We start from the raw sequence: 12,057 nt of genomic DNA, 5'->3' as shown, positions 1-12,057 counted from the left end.
GTGCGCCCAGGTGGGTGGCACTGGTCTCCCCCGCCGGGTTCCATGAGTGATGTGGCTGAGCTCTCAGTGGGCCCCTGTGTGCAGAGCGTGTATACAGTCGTCTCATTCCTCCCGCTCTGCTGGCCATCAGTGTCGAATGGGCCTTGGTGTGAGTCTGTGTCAGACACGGGTTCAAGACTAGGTGTCGGGTCACCTGGTATCAGGTGGGGCAGGGAGGCTGGCTCTGAGAGCCCCAGAGATGCGGGGGCTGGGAGCGGGCAGGGAGACCCTTAGACGTGGGCTCCCTGGAGGACACATGGATGCCAGGCTGGGGGAGGAGCGTCCTTTCTGAGGGCGGGGAGACAAGGTGGGGGCTGTCCTTCCACAGCCATCCCTAGTCCCTGAACTCTGGACAAGTCATCCTCCTGGGACGCGGCCACCAGGTGCCCACCCGCCTGGCTGTGTGACTGTCCCCCGTCTGACCAGGGGGACAGCCCTCAGAGCAGCAGTTCCCGCGGGCTCCCCTGTGCTGGCTCACATGTGCGTGTGTGTCTTACAGATTGGATATGAACGCCCTGAGGTCCCGGAGGGCCCAGGAGCGAGCAGCCATCATAATGCAATATGAGCAGGTATGGGCCAGGGTGCTGGGGGAGGAGGTGGGGCCCTGCCTCAAGGACTGTGCCTGTGAGAGCCAGACCCCGTCTTCCTGGGGACACAGAGCCGGGCGGGCGGCTCAGCTCCCCCAGTGACTGAGACCCGGGCTTCTCATCCGGGTCCCCTCTCGGCTGCAGGGACGCCGAGGAGCGGCACTGGTGCAGCCTGAAGAAGAGGACGATGAGGGCGGCTGCCTCGTCCCAGACAGGCTTGGGTTCCTGCAGTGAGTCCTCCGCACCCCACCCCACCCCACCCCAGGGCAGGGACTGGGGTCAGACAGCCCAACATGAAGTGGCACACCTGTCCCCAGGCCCCAACCTTGAGCCCAGCTGTGGTCACGGGCAGGCACTGGTCATCATTTGGCCAGAGCCGAGTGACCGTGGGACTCGGGACTGCAGGCAGGGACAGAGCTGGACGTGGGGCAAGCACTGGGCACTCTTACTCTGAGGCCTCTGTTTCTGTTAGGTAGAGGGGGTGGCTTGAGGGTCCCCATGCTCGCAGGCAACACAGCCTGGCCATCGCCACTCCAGAGCTGTGTCCACAGGGTTGGGGCACCAGCCTAGCAGCTGGGCAGTTGTCCAGCAGGTGCCTGGGTCTCAGGGCCCAGGCTCCAGGCTTCCGAAGACCTAGTCTGAGGGATGGCCAGGGGTGCGGCCTCTGCAGCTCTGAACCTGCCTGCGGGCCCCCACAGTACAGACCGGGGGGAGGGTGCAGCTGAGGGCCCTGCCCCCGAGTCTACTCAAGGAGTGGGGCCTGGGAGCAGGAGTCAGACTTGGAGGCTGTTCCCACAGATGTCAGGGAGAGAGGCACCGTGGCTGGAGGGTGGGCTCCGGTGACCTAAGGGATGGAGCCATCTCAGGCTGTGCCTGGTGTGACTCAGCAGCCCACCGGAGCACAGGGATGGGGGCTCTGGCTCCATGCTGTGCCAGACCCTGGAGAAAAAGAAGGAGCAGAGTGGTGGAGAGATGGCCACGGTCTGGGCTGACAGAGGATGGGTGAGGTGTGGAGCCGGCACCTCAGGCTACCAGTGCACAGGGGAGGGTGGTGGGCAGGGGGGCACCCTGGGAGGTGTGGGGGTCCCAGGTGCCTGGAGCCCCAGGTGCACACTCACAGCACTGAGCATCTCTCAGGCAGGCCACCCGCACTCGGTCCGTTCCAGGGTGACTTCTTGGGGAGAGCTGATGTGGGGACACTGCTCCCTCACCCCTGGGCAGCCTGGCCCTGCTCAGGACAGAAAGCCCCCAATCGCTGTGGGGGTGCTGCCACACGCCCAGGAAGCTGAACCTCTGACAGGCCTGGAGCTCCCCACTGGCAGCAAGGGCCCCTGCCTGGCCCAGGGCTCCCTGTGCTCACGGTCACCAGCCCCTCCCTTCCCGTCTCAGTGCCCTGGGCTGAGAGGATGAAGCTGGTCCTTCCCTGGCCCACTAGGGAGGTCGCGGTGCCACTTGTGGTCCTGTCCTCACCTCTCCGCCTCCCTTGCTTTCCAGTGAGCAGAAGTTGCCCCAGGACAGCATCCCGGGGGCAAAGGTAAGGACAAGTCCTTGGCCATGGGTCAGTCACCTGGGAAGCAGAGCTGGGTGGAGGGGGCACGTGGGGCTCGGCAGTGGTTATTGGGAGCGCCACAAGGTCCCACGATGCGGTACTCACTTGGCACCTGCTCACATCTGAACACACTCGCCTGTCCCGAACTGAGCCGCTGTTCAGGGGCGTCTGCCTGTCAGCCAAAATGACTCATTGCCATGGTTGGGAGTGACCTGGCTGGAGCTCAGGGGCTCTGCCTTGAGGACGGGGCAGCTCGGGTCAGAGGCCAGGCCACCGACGCTCCCCCAGACAGAAGCCCTGGGGCTCACGGTCTGTGCCTTTTCTGGCTCCTTCCTTTGAGTGCACACAGAGCTCCTGAGCTGCATCCGAGGGCCACTCTCAGAGCCTGAAGGTGGGCTCACACCATCCTGTCTTGTTTTCCAGCGTACACAGGTGCGCAGGACCCAGAAATGGGTGAAGATGATCAAAAACTATAGTAAATACCACGGCAGCAAGAAGGTACCGTTGAGCTGAGGGGGGCCCCTCGGGAATACTGAGAGCTGAGTCGGGGTTTTGAACAGTGTCCATTCCCGTGCCAGGCACCGCCTGCCTCTCAGATGCCCAGGGGCAACTGTCCAGCCCCCGGGGACACAGGTCATGTGCACCCCTTCCCCATACACAGGACACTGTCCTGGTAGAAAATCTGAAGTCACTGCTGAAGACAATCCCGGATGCAGGGCAGGTGTGGTTCCAGGAGCCCCGTAGGGGGCAGTCAGTGCAGGGCAGAGCCGGTGCCCCTGAGCCCTTGGCCCCCAGTCACTGTGGGTCATAAGGCCCCCATCTGTGTTGGCAGAGCCTCCCTCTGCCAATACACACAGAGCCCCTGGCTTCTCCCTCCTGCTGTCTCACCCTGCGCTCCCTCCCCGAGTGGCCACGTTCACCACTCACCAGAGCCTCCTCTCTCCTGTAGTTTCAGCGCAGAATCTATAAGGGCATCCCTGCCCAGGTGCGTGGAAAGGTGTGGGCTGTGCTGCTGGAGGTGGACAGGAAGAAGGCCCAGAATCCAGGAACATATGAGGTATGGCTCTGCACTCAGCCCAAGGGGGCCCGAGCTGCTCGGGCCTGGTCAGGAGCCTGAGACTCCGTGGAGGACCGTCCCTCACTGAGCCCTCGGGAGCCTCCTCCTCATCCTGCCTTCCTCTCCCTACATCTCAGTCAGTGCCTCCTCCACATCCATCTTCCCAGACCCAGCTGGGACTGACTGCACATGTGTGTTTTGTGCCAGAGGCTTTAACCTGCTCTCTGCTGAGCTCACCTGGGCAGCTTGGCATAAGGCCAGAACAGAGGACTTGCTGGTCCATGATGGGCGGGGGCCTCCCAGTATGAGATCACAATGGTGTGAGGTAGGGACCCCCACAGGCTCTGTGCTAACAGGGCCTGCCCACAGCCTGCCCTGCCTTCACATGGACTTGCAGCCCCTGGCACTGCCCTTGCCTGGAGTGGCTGGTCCAATGATCAGACAGCCCTCAATGCTTCTGGGAAAGGAGGGAGCGAGGGCTGGTGTGAGCAGAGGGCTGGCAACTGCAGCTGGCTCTCATGTCCCCGGCTGCCATCAGGGAGCAGGGCCCAGCTGTGTGGCCCACCCTGCCTGCCCCAAGTCTGCAGTTTGGGGCTGGCCCTGGGAGCTGGGCCTGGAGACAGTCATTGCCCAGGCTCAGCTCCAAGCCAAGGGCTGCTTCCAATGTCTAGATGGAGATGGGCCCCTCCAGCAGGGGGCAGCATGGATCAGTGGTCAGGCTGTGGCTGACTCCTGGAGGGCAGGGCCTGAGATGCCAGCGAGGAGGCTCAGAAGCCTGGCTGGGGGCAGACCGCGTCTGTGCTGAGAGCTGAGGGCAGGCAGGGGTAGTGCACAGGGACCTTTCAGAGCCCCTGAATGATGCTGACCATCGGGGCCTCAGCGGCCCCCTCAGCAGGGATGCCAGCCACGGGGGTGACGTGGACGTTGAGGCAAGTAGGGAGCCCAGGACCCTCCCTCAACGTGGGACCCAGAAGGGAATGAGCTCCCTGCAGGGAACTCTCCCTGTCAGCCAGCACAGCTGATGTGGAGTAGAGGTCCTCATGTGGCAATGGGGCTTTTGCTGGTCCTGAGGCTGGCCCCTCCCCCTTGAACCTCCCTGCAGGAGATGAAGGAGCAGGCTAGGCTGGGCGCCACTCACTTCCATCACATCGATTCTGCCATCACATGGACTTTCAGAAACCACCTCATGTTCCGGGAACGCTACGGAATGAAGTGAGGCCTCTGGGCTGGGGAGGACCCGGGGGTGGGAGGAGCAAGGGCCCTGGGGCACATGGGGTTCCTGGGGAAGACTTGGGGGCAAACCTAAATCAGTTCCTTTAGCACAGCAACAAAATGGATCCATGGGCCTTTTGTGATTCTATAAACTTTCCCAAAGACACTGTGGAGAGAATGAAATGAAAGGTATTATCTCTAGAATCTTCAAGGAGCCCTTCAGCTCAGTAACAAGGAAGCAGTGGGCACCTCCCGGCGCCCCAGGCACACAGGCTCGGGAGGGCCCCTTCATGTAAGCCCACACAATTCACCTCCTCAGCACATGAACACACGCTTAGTACCTAAACCACAACGGGCACCAGCGCACAGCTGTGAGAATGGGGGAACTAAAACCACCGAGGACGCTGGGTGCTGGGGAGAACGTGAGGCGAGCGCCACTCTGGTTCATTGCAGGAACAAGCACAGTGGCCCAGGCCCCCGGCAGCACCCAGGGCCATTTCTCACAATGAGAGACACACACCTTCCACACGAACCCCAGCACACACGCACATGTACACAACCACTAATACAGCGGAGTGCAAGAAAACCCTTACACAACATTCAGGGTTGTGTTCACAGTCAGTGGACGCAGGAGGAGGCTGCACGATGCTCAGTGGGGACACGGAGAAGCAGCCCGTGTCACAGCTGCATCCTAGAACGGGATTCAGGGAGAGGCAGGACGAGGCTCGGCCCTGGGCTGACCTGGAGGCCTCTCAGGTGCATTCTGCTGGGGGAGGAAGCGTCCCTCAAAGGCTACACGTGCTGTGATCCACTCACAGGACATCTGCAAGAGGCCAAACCCTGGGACACACAACAGGGCAGTGGTAGCCACGGGCTGAGGGAGGTGGGGAGTTTGGCCACAGGCGGCTCATGGGGAACACATAGGCCACAGGAGCTGCTCCCTACCAGGCTGAACGTGCATGGGAGGCTGACTCTCCATGGCTTAGACCCACGGGACTGCACCTCCCACAGTGGGACGCTCACCTGTGCAATGAACACCCACCCAGGAAACGAAACTGCACGTGACTGCACCCTGGGAGGAGTGCGTGTCCCTGCAGGCAGCGCTCACCCACACGGTGGACAACACGCAGGTGCCCTGACGACGTCCCTGCTCATGAGCAGAGTGTCACGGGCCCTGCGTGTGGCTGTCTGGCTCTGTGAGGCAGAGCCACACTGAGAGCCTCGGCAGCACAGGACGCACAGCCTCTGTCCTCTCTCTTCCAGCCAACAAGCCTTATTCAACATCCTGATGGCCTATTCCGTTTACAATCCTGTGAGTATTCTGGGATCCTATCACAGGTGCTATCCCGGCAGTCCCTGCAGGGCACCCCTGGTCACAGAGATCCCAGCCTGGGTTGAGGGGGCCTCTCTCATCCACAGCTCTGAGGAAGAGGGGTAGAGGCTAGGCTCCGGGCCTCCTCGGACCCAACCTCAAGTTCTGGGAGGAGAAAGACAGCCTTCTCCTGGGCTGGTCTCCAGACCCCAGGAGCTTGGCCGCATTGGGACGCCCCTCCCAGGACTAGCATTCCATACGGTGGGGCGGGGGGCGAAGGCAGGGCAGAGCAGGTGTATGACTTTGCTCATCCAAGTGGAGTCTGGGTCCCACTGATGCCGTTACACCCACCAGACATGTGGTTGGACCCCTGGACCTGAATCCCACTCCACACAGCGCCACTGCCACAACAACCAACTCAGACCTATTTTCCCCATGCGTGGAGCAGGTGCGGGGCTCCATGGGTGACCCAGCAAGGCCTGGACATCCCCATCCCCCTGACCTGCCACTGGCCAACCCTGCCTGGTGCCCTGGTTCCCAGGGGGCCTGGCACTCAGGAAGCCCAGGCCTGCACCCGTGACAGAGGCACACCTGTTCTGGTCCTGGTAGCACTTCCTGGCTTACATCTTCCTCATGTGAGAAGGGGCCACCAGGTCACCCGCAGAGCTCAGGGGCCCAGAAGCTTCCCTGGGCGTGGGTCTGGATTCCCACAGCAACCGGGCCCATCTGACATCTTGGGAGTAACAGCTGCCCATACTTGAGGTCTCCCCCCTGTGCTGCCTAAGCTCAGGCCCTGCAAGAGTCCCTCCAGGAACTTTGAGAACTTCCATGGCTCCAATTCTTGGGCTGCTGACACCAAACGGCAGGATTCAGGCACAAGGGCTCGCTCCCCAATCTTCCTAGACCCTTCAGTGGGTGACCCTGATCTCCCTGGGAGGTGGGCCATCCCAGGAGGTCATTCTTGCCAGGGGAGGTCTCCTAAAGGCATTCTGGGATCTTGCAGGAGGTGGGCTACAGCCAGGGCCTGAGCCATGTGGTGGCGCTGCTCCTCATGTACATGCCCGAGGAGGACTCTTTCTGGGCCCTGGTCCAGCTCATGCAAAACAGGAAGCACGCGATGCACGGTAGGTGGATGGCGTGTGGGCCCCAGTGCATGCAAGTCTGTGCACGGCCCTCACTGGCTCCTGACTGTGCAGGACAATGTCCCTGGAGCGGGGGGGGGGGGGGGGGGCTCCCTAGAAGCCAGGGCTGGCAGAGGCCTCCCAGACTGAGCCAGCCCCCTTCTTTCACCGCCATCCAAAGGCCCTGCAGCTTGGCCATGGCCATCCTGGGTGTGGGAACCTTCAGAACAAGGGATCCTGTCCTTGTCCAGGACTCCGGTCGCTTCTGGCTCTTCTGCCTCACACATCTCCACGCAGACTCTCAAGCACAGAGCCACACCCAGGGAACTTGCAGAAGGCAGCATCCCCTGTAGGGTCACCCCCTCCTCGCTCCTGAGTGTCAGAATGGTCAGGAGGCACCCAGTTGGACAGCGCTCACCCCAGCGAGCTCCAGGGGGCAGCCTGGGCTGGGCTGCACACAGTCAGTCACCCACCTGCACGCACCTCCCAAGCAGATCCTCTGCCCTGGCCATGTTCGTTCCCACCTGCCCCTGTTCGAGCCTCCCCTGACCCTCAATGCTCAGAAACCCCACCCCGGCCTTGGGCTCTCCAGCCTCCTAAGAGGAGGAGGCTCTAACGTGGGGGTGTGGCCGATACTACTCAGGTTTCTACAAACCGAACTCCCCAAAACTGGAGCGATTCCAGCACCACCTGGGAGACACCGTGCATCGCGTGCTCCCCTCCCTGGAGAAACACCTGGTAAGTAAAGTATCTCCTTTCTCCTCTCGGGGGCCCTGTGCTCAGGGAGGGGAGGACAGAAAGGGGTCCTGACTCCTTCCTGGGCCAGGGCAGGCCACGTCCTCACCAAGGCTTTCCTTGGTTACTGGGGTCCGTGGCAGCTTGGGTGTTGGTGTGTTTTCTAGCACTTGGTCCCCCAGAGTTTGTGTAGACTGCAGGGAGACGCTGTCCCCAGGGCAGAGTGGACTGAGGGACCTGTGTCCCTTCAGGAACCTGCATGGCTGGGAGAGGGGATGCACCTGCTGCTGGGCTTCCTGCACCCAGGGGCTCTGCCACAGGGCTCAGATGAGAGGCAGTCAGGCCTGGGCCCTGGGCCCTGAGCCCCCTCTGCCTCTGCCTCTGCCTCTTCTTAGGAGAAGGAGGGTGTGTGCCTGGAGGACTCCACCGCCCACTGGTACCTCCAGTGCTTCCTGGAGGGGGTAAGTGCCCCGGGGACCCCTTGCCCAGGGAAGCTCCTGCCCCAGTGCCTGGCTCTCCTGTCCTGGCGGCCTGTGCCTGAGCTGCCCCAGCCCCAGCACACACAGGAGGGAGCCTGCTCTGCAGACCAGCAGGCCTTGTCCTGCTACGAGTGGTCCAAGCTGAGGCTGAGCCTCAGGGCCAGCAAGGAGGGGACAGGTCCCACCAGGACCCACCCTGAGAGCCTGGCAAAGGCCAGAGCCCTACAGGGAGAGGCAGGAGATCCATAGACTCCCAGTGGCACAGGCTGGTGTCAGCGCAGCCCAAGGGCTGACCCATCCCCCAGGTCCCTGGCATGTCTGGCATCTCCAGTGTGGCTTCCAAAGTGTCCAGACCCCCAGGGTCCAGGAGAGGACATGGTCATCCTCTCTGGGTCTGGTTCCCTGAGTGGGCGGGGATGTGGCCATGAGGCATGGCCTCACCTACCAATGAAACGAGTCCCCCACCCTCCCCTCCCCTCCCCTCCCCTCCCCTCCCAGGAGGAGCTCTGGCCTTCTTGTGTGATGCAGCCTCCTGGAGTCTCCCTCTGTCCTAGGAGAGTGACACTGCACACCCACCCTGTGGGCCCTACTGAGGCCCTGATGCGCGGGGTCCTCCAATGCCTCTGTCCCCCAGGTGCCGTTCCCCCTGGCTCTGCGGATGTGGGACGTTTACATCTTTGAGGGCGAGCACGTGCTCACCTGCATGGCTTACACGGCCCTCAAGATCCATCGCAGTAAGTCCTCAGGGCCCACAGAGGCCTGGGTGCTGGGGACGGAGGAGCTGGGGACAGCCCTGCCTGTCCCTCGTGAGCAGGGCTTGAGGGAGGGATGAGGAGGTTTGTGAGTCCTGGGTTCCTTTCAGGAGGGCACTGAGAATCCCCTGTTGCACCCGCAACCCCAGGCCCCCTCCCACCACAAGGAGAAGTGGCCAGGGTCATCGCCCAGGAAAGTGGCCCCTGAGCAGTCCCCTCCCCTCAGTCAAGTGCTTGGCTTGACAGCATGGGTGTCTAAGGGGGTCTGCAGCCCATGTCTGGGGCTGGGACAGGGCTTGGAGCAGCCATGGTGGCTGCGCCATCCCTAGGGCCCCTCCCAGCCTGACGCCCACCCCCATATCTAGAGCGCCTGCTGAAGATGCCCCGGGACCACCTCCGGGAGTTCCTGCAGGTGACCCTGAAGCAGGCCTGGTCACTGAGCGAGGACGCAGTCATCAGGCAGCTGCGGGCCTCCATGCGTGAGCTGGGGAAGCACCAGTGCCTCCTGCCTCCCGAAGGTGAGTCCAGCACCCGGCCCCGGCCCATGCTCCCTTGGGGATTCAGTAGTGGGAGTGCCAGGCCCTGGCAGCCCCGCCCAGGACTCACCTCTTCCTGGTCCTCCTTGTCCTCCCTGGGCTCAGCAGTTCTGCTTTCTGAAGCTCTGACAGCATGGCCTGGCGGGGCCTTGGGCAGCTTCCCAGAATCCTCCTGTGGGTGATGGCTCTCCCCCCACAACTCTGGGGCTGGGCTGTGGAGCTGTCCTCAGGGCCCTGTTGGTGGCTCTGGCTCCTCAGCTGACCCCCACTCTGGAGTGCATTCGAGGCCCCGCCCTGAGCAGGTGCCCTGGCTCTGTGGCCCCAGGAGCGCAGAGCACAGCTGGACCCCCACTCCAGCAAGATGAGAAGCAGCCCTGCCTGCCCAGGGGGCCTCTCCCCGACTGACCCCACACAGGCTCCTGGCCCGATGACCACAGCTGTCTGCACACAGGACCCTCCTAGGACAGGGGTGGGCAGGGCTCCCACCTGCATATAGGCAGGGCTCGAGGGAGGTGGGCCTGTGGGAGACCCTGCACACTGCAGGCCAAAGCCAGCCGGCACTGGATCCCCTTCAGCCATCTGAGGACCCCTGGAAGGCCCAGGTGCCCTGGGCCCAGTTGTGGGGGCCGAGTGCACTCCTGTGAGCAGGGTGGGTGCAGAGGCAGGCGCTGGGGGCCCCCGCAGCAGAACCCAAGTGCAGCTGAGTGTGGGCTCTGCAGTCCTAGCCTCGGGCCAACAGAAGTCAGCGGGACCCAGAGCAGCGCTGGCTTCCGGTGGGGAGGGGTGCCCGTACTCGTGCCTGCTCCTGCTGCCATCAAGGACCTGAGCGCCTGGGTCCCCATGCACAGCAGAGATGGGTTTGTCCCAGCTCTAGAGGCTGGCAGTGGGGGCCCAGGTGCAGGCTGTTCAGGCACTGGGGAGGCCCCACTGTGCTTCCAGGTGCTGCCTCCCCTGGGTGCTCGTGGGACAGAAGCGGTGACAGCCCAGTCTCACCGGGAAAGGGACAGTGGCCTAGATTCAGAGGACATGGCACCCTGCCAGCTCTTTAGAAACCGCACTCCCTGTCCCTGAGGGCCTGACCCAGACTCCATGTCTGCCCCACAGCCCCAGCTCTCACCTCCATCACCTTAGGCTCAGTTCCTTTCCAGCCATTTAGGAGGGACTCAGATGCGGGTAACTCAGCCAATACACTGTTAGGGCACAGGAGGTCAGGTGGGGTAGGTGACAGGGTCCTGAGTGGGTGCCTCGGTCCCCAGAGATGAGAGAGTGAGGCGGGCAGGGCAGGGCCATCCACCCTGTGGGGCTGTGCAGGAGGAGCCCGAGGTGTCCCAGGGCTCCCCTGGCCCAGGCTGCACACACCCTCCCCTCTGGGGCCAGCAGCCTAGGAGAGTCCTCAGCGTCACACGGGGTGATGGGGACCCCAGGGGGAGGCTGGGGCAGGCACCCGGCAGGCCAGACGGGGGCTGTGGAGAAGCAAACCGCGTCTCTTCTTCTTCCAGCCAAGGCCATCGAACGGTGCGGCAGGCCCCTGGGGCGGGCACACGTGCCCCAGAAGCACCTTCCTGCCCCCACTGCTCCGAAGCCCAATATGGCCATTCAGGACACAGCGGCAGTGTGGGAGCAGACCAGGGGTCCCCCTGCCTGTGCGGTGCCGATTCATCCTCCAGAAAGCTTTGGCCTCCGCATCGCCGTGAGGGAAGGCAGCCCAGAGCCCCTCGGCCTGGGCTCCCCTGTGGGGACCGCAGAGTCTCCATCTGTGGGCAGCCCCACGGAGAGCTCGTGGGGGAGGGGAGGCCTGTGCCAGTGCGCCAGTCTCCCTAACCTGAGCGGGCCAGGGCCCAGGGAGGACGACTCCTCCGATGATGGCAGCCGGGAGGGCCTGTGGATGTGGGCTCCTCCACAGGCCTTGGAGCCCCCGGAACCAGGGCCCATGCAGGCCGTCCCAGCCTGGGGGCCACGGCTGAAGACTGCCCCCTACCGGCATGGCAGCCCCACACAGTCTGGGGACAGTCATGGGCTGGAGCCAGCCAGAGCCAGCCCTGGGCTGGGAGACCAGGCCTGCGTACCCTCCCTGGCCCGACGCCGACGCCTCCTTGCCTCCTACTCCATGGGGCACCTGGATGATGGGTGCCTCCTACAAGAAAGGCCAAGCGCACAATGCGTCCTGCCCAGGCTGGGCAACAGCCTTCCGTGCGTCTACACGGCATCCTATATACTTGATTGAGCCCCCCCACGCCCAGCTCTTCCTTGGGCCAGAACACCCCGTCACTGGAACGATAGCAGTGCTGGGAGGCACTGTACTATCCCCCCTACTACCCCCCACCACCCTCAGGTGGTGCTGACCCCGTATTAAACCATATCATTGGCCGGCGCCGCGGCTCACTAGGCTAATCCTCCGCCTTGCGGCGCCGGCACACCGGGTTCTAGTCCCGGTCGGGGCACCGGTCCTGTCCCAGATGCCCCTCTTCCAGGCCAGCTCTCTGCTGTGGCCAGGGAGTGCAGTGGAGGACGGCCCAAGTACTTGGGTCCTGCACCCTATGGGAGACCAAGATAAGCACCTGGCTCCTGCCATCGGATCAGCGCGGTGCGCCGGCCGCAGCGCGCCAACCGCGGCGGCCATTGGAGGGTGAACCAACGGCCAAGGAAGACCTTTCTCTCTGTCTCTCTCTCTCACTGTC

At 63.3% G+C, this 12,057-nt stretch overlaps 1 protein-coding gene across 1 annotated transcript; it reads left to right on the top strand.

Moving 5' to 3' along the window:
* Nucleotides 1–545: 545 nt before the first annotated feature.
* Nucleotides 546–11,603, top strand: LOC133775809 (USP6 N-terminal-like protein). The gene is made up of 11 exons (XM_062214296.1): nt 546–608; nt 771–856; nt 2,121–2,160; nt 2,599–2,673; nt 3,125–3,232; nt 6,760–6,880; nt 7,521–7,615; nt 8,008–8,073; nt 8,726–8,825; nt 9,209–9,361; nt 10,879–11,603. The coding sequence occupies exons 1-11, from the start codon at nt 546–548 to the stop codon at nt 11,601–11,603; spliced, it is 1,632 nt and encodes a 543-aa protein (XP_062070280.1).
* The last annotated feature ends 454 nt before the right edge of the window (nt 11,604–12,057 follow it).

The sequence above is a fragment of the Lepus europaeus genome, chromosome 17 (assembly GCF_033115175.1).
Source record: "Lepus europaeus isolate LE1 chromosome 17, mLepTim1.pri, whole genome shotgun sequence".
NCBI classification, from domain to species: Eukaryota; Metazoa; Chordata; class Mammalia; order Lagomorpha; family Leporidae; genus Lepus; species Lepus europaeus.
The sequence above is the reverse complement of the archived record's forward strand: the minus strand, read 5'-3'. Positions and strand labels throughout refer to the sequence as shown.

What these genes read in the sequence shown, in the direction of transcription:
- LOC133775809 (XM_062214296.1), top strand. Translation starts at nt 546, where the DNA reads ATGAACGCCCTGAGGTCCCGGAGGGCCCAGGAGCGAGCAGCCATCATA. An exon ending in TCCAGTGCTTCCTGGAGGGG is followed by an intron (nt 8,074 to 8,725) that starts GTAAGTGCCCCG and finishes TCTGTCCCCCAG; the next exon opens with GTGCCGTTCCCCCTGGCTCT. An exon ending in GGCCCTCAAGATCCATCGCA is followed by an intron (nt 8,826 to 9,208) that starts GTAAGTCCTCAG and finishes CCCCATATCTAG; the next exon opens with AGCGCCTGCTGAAGATGCCC.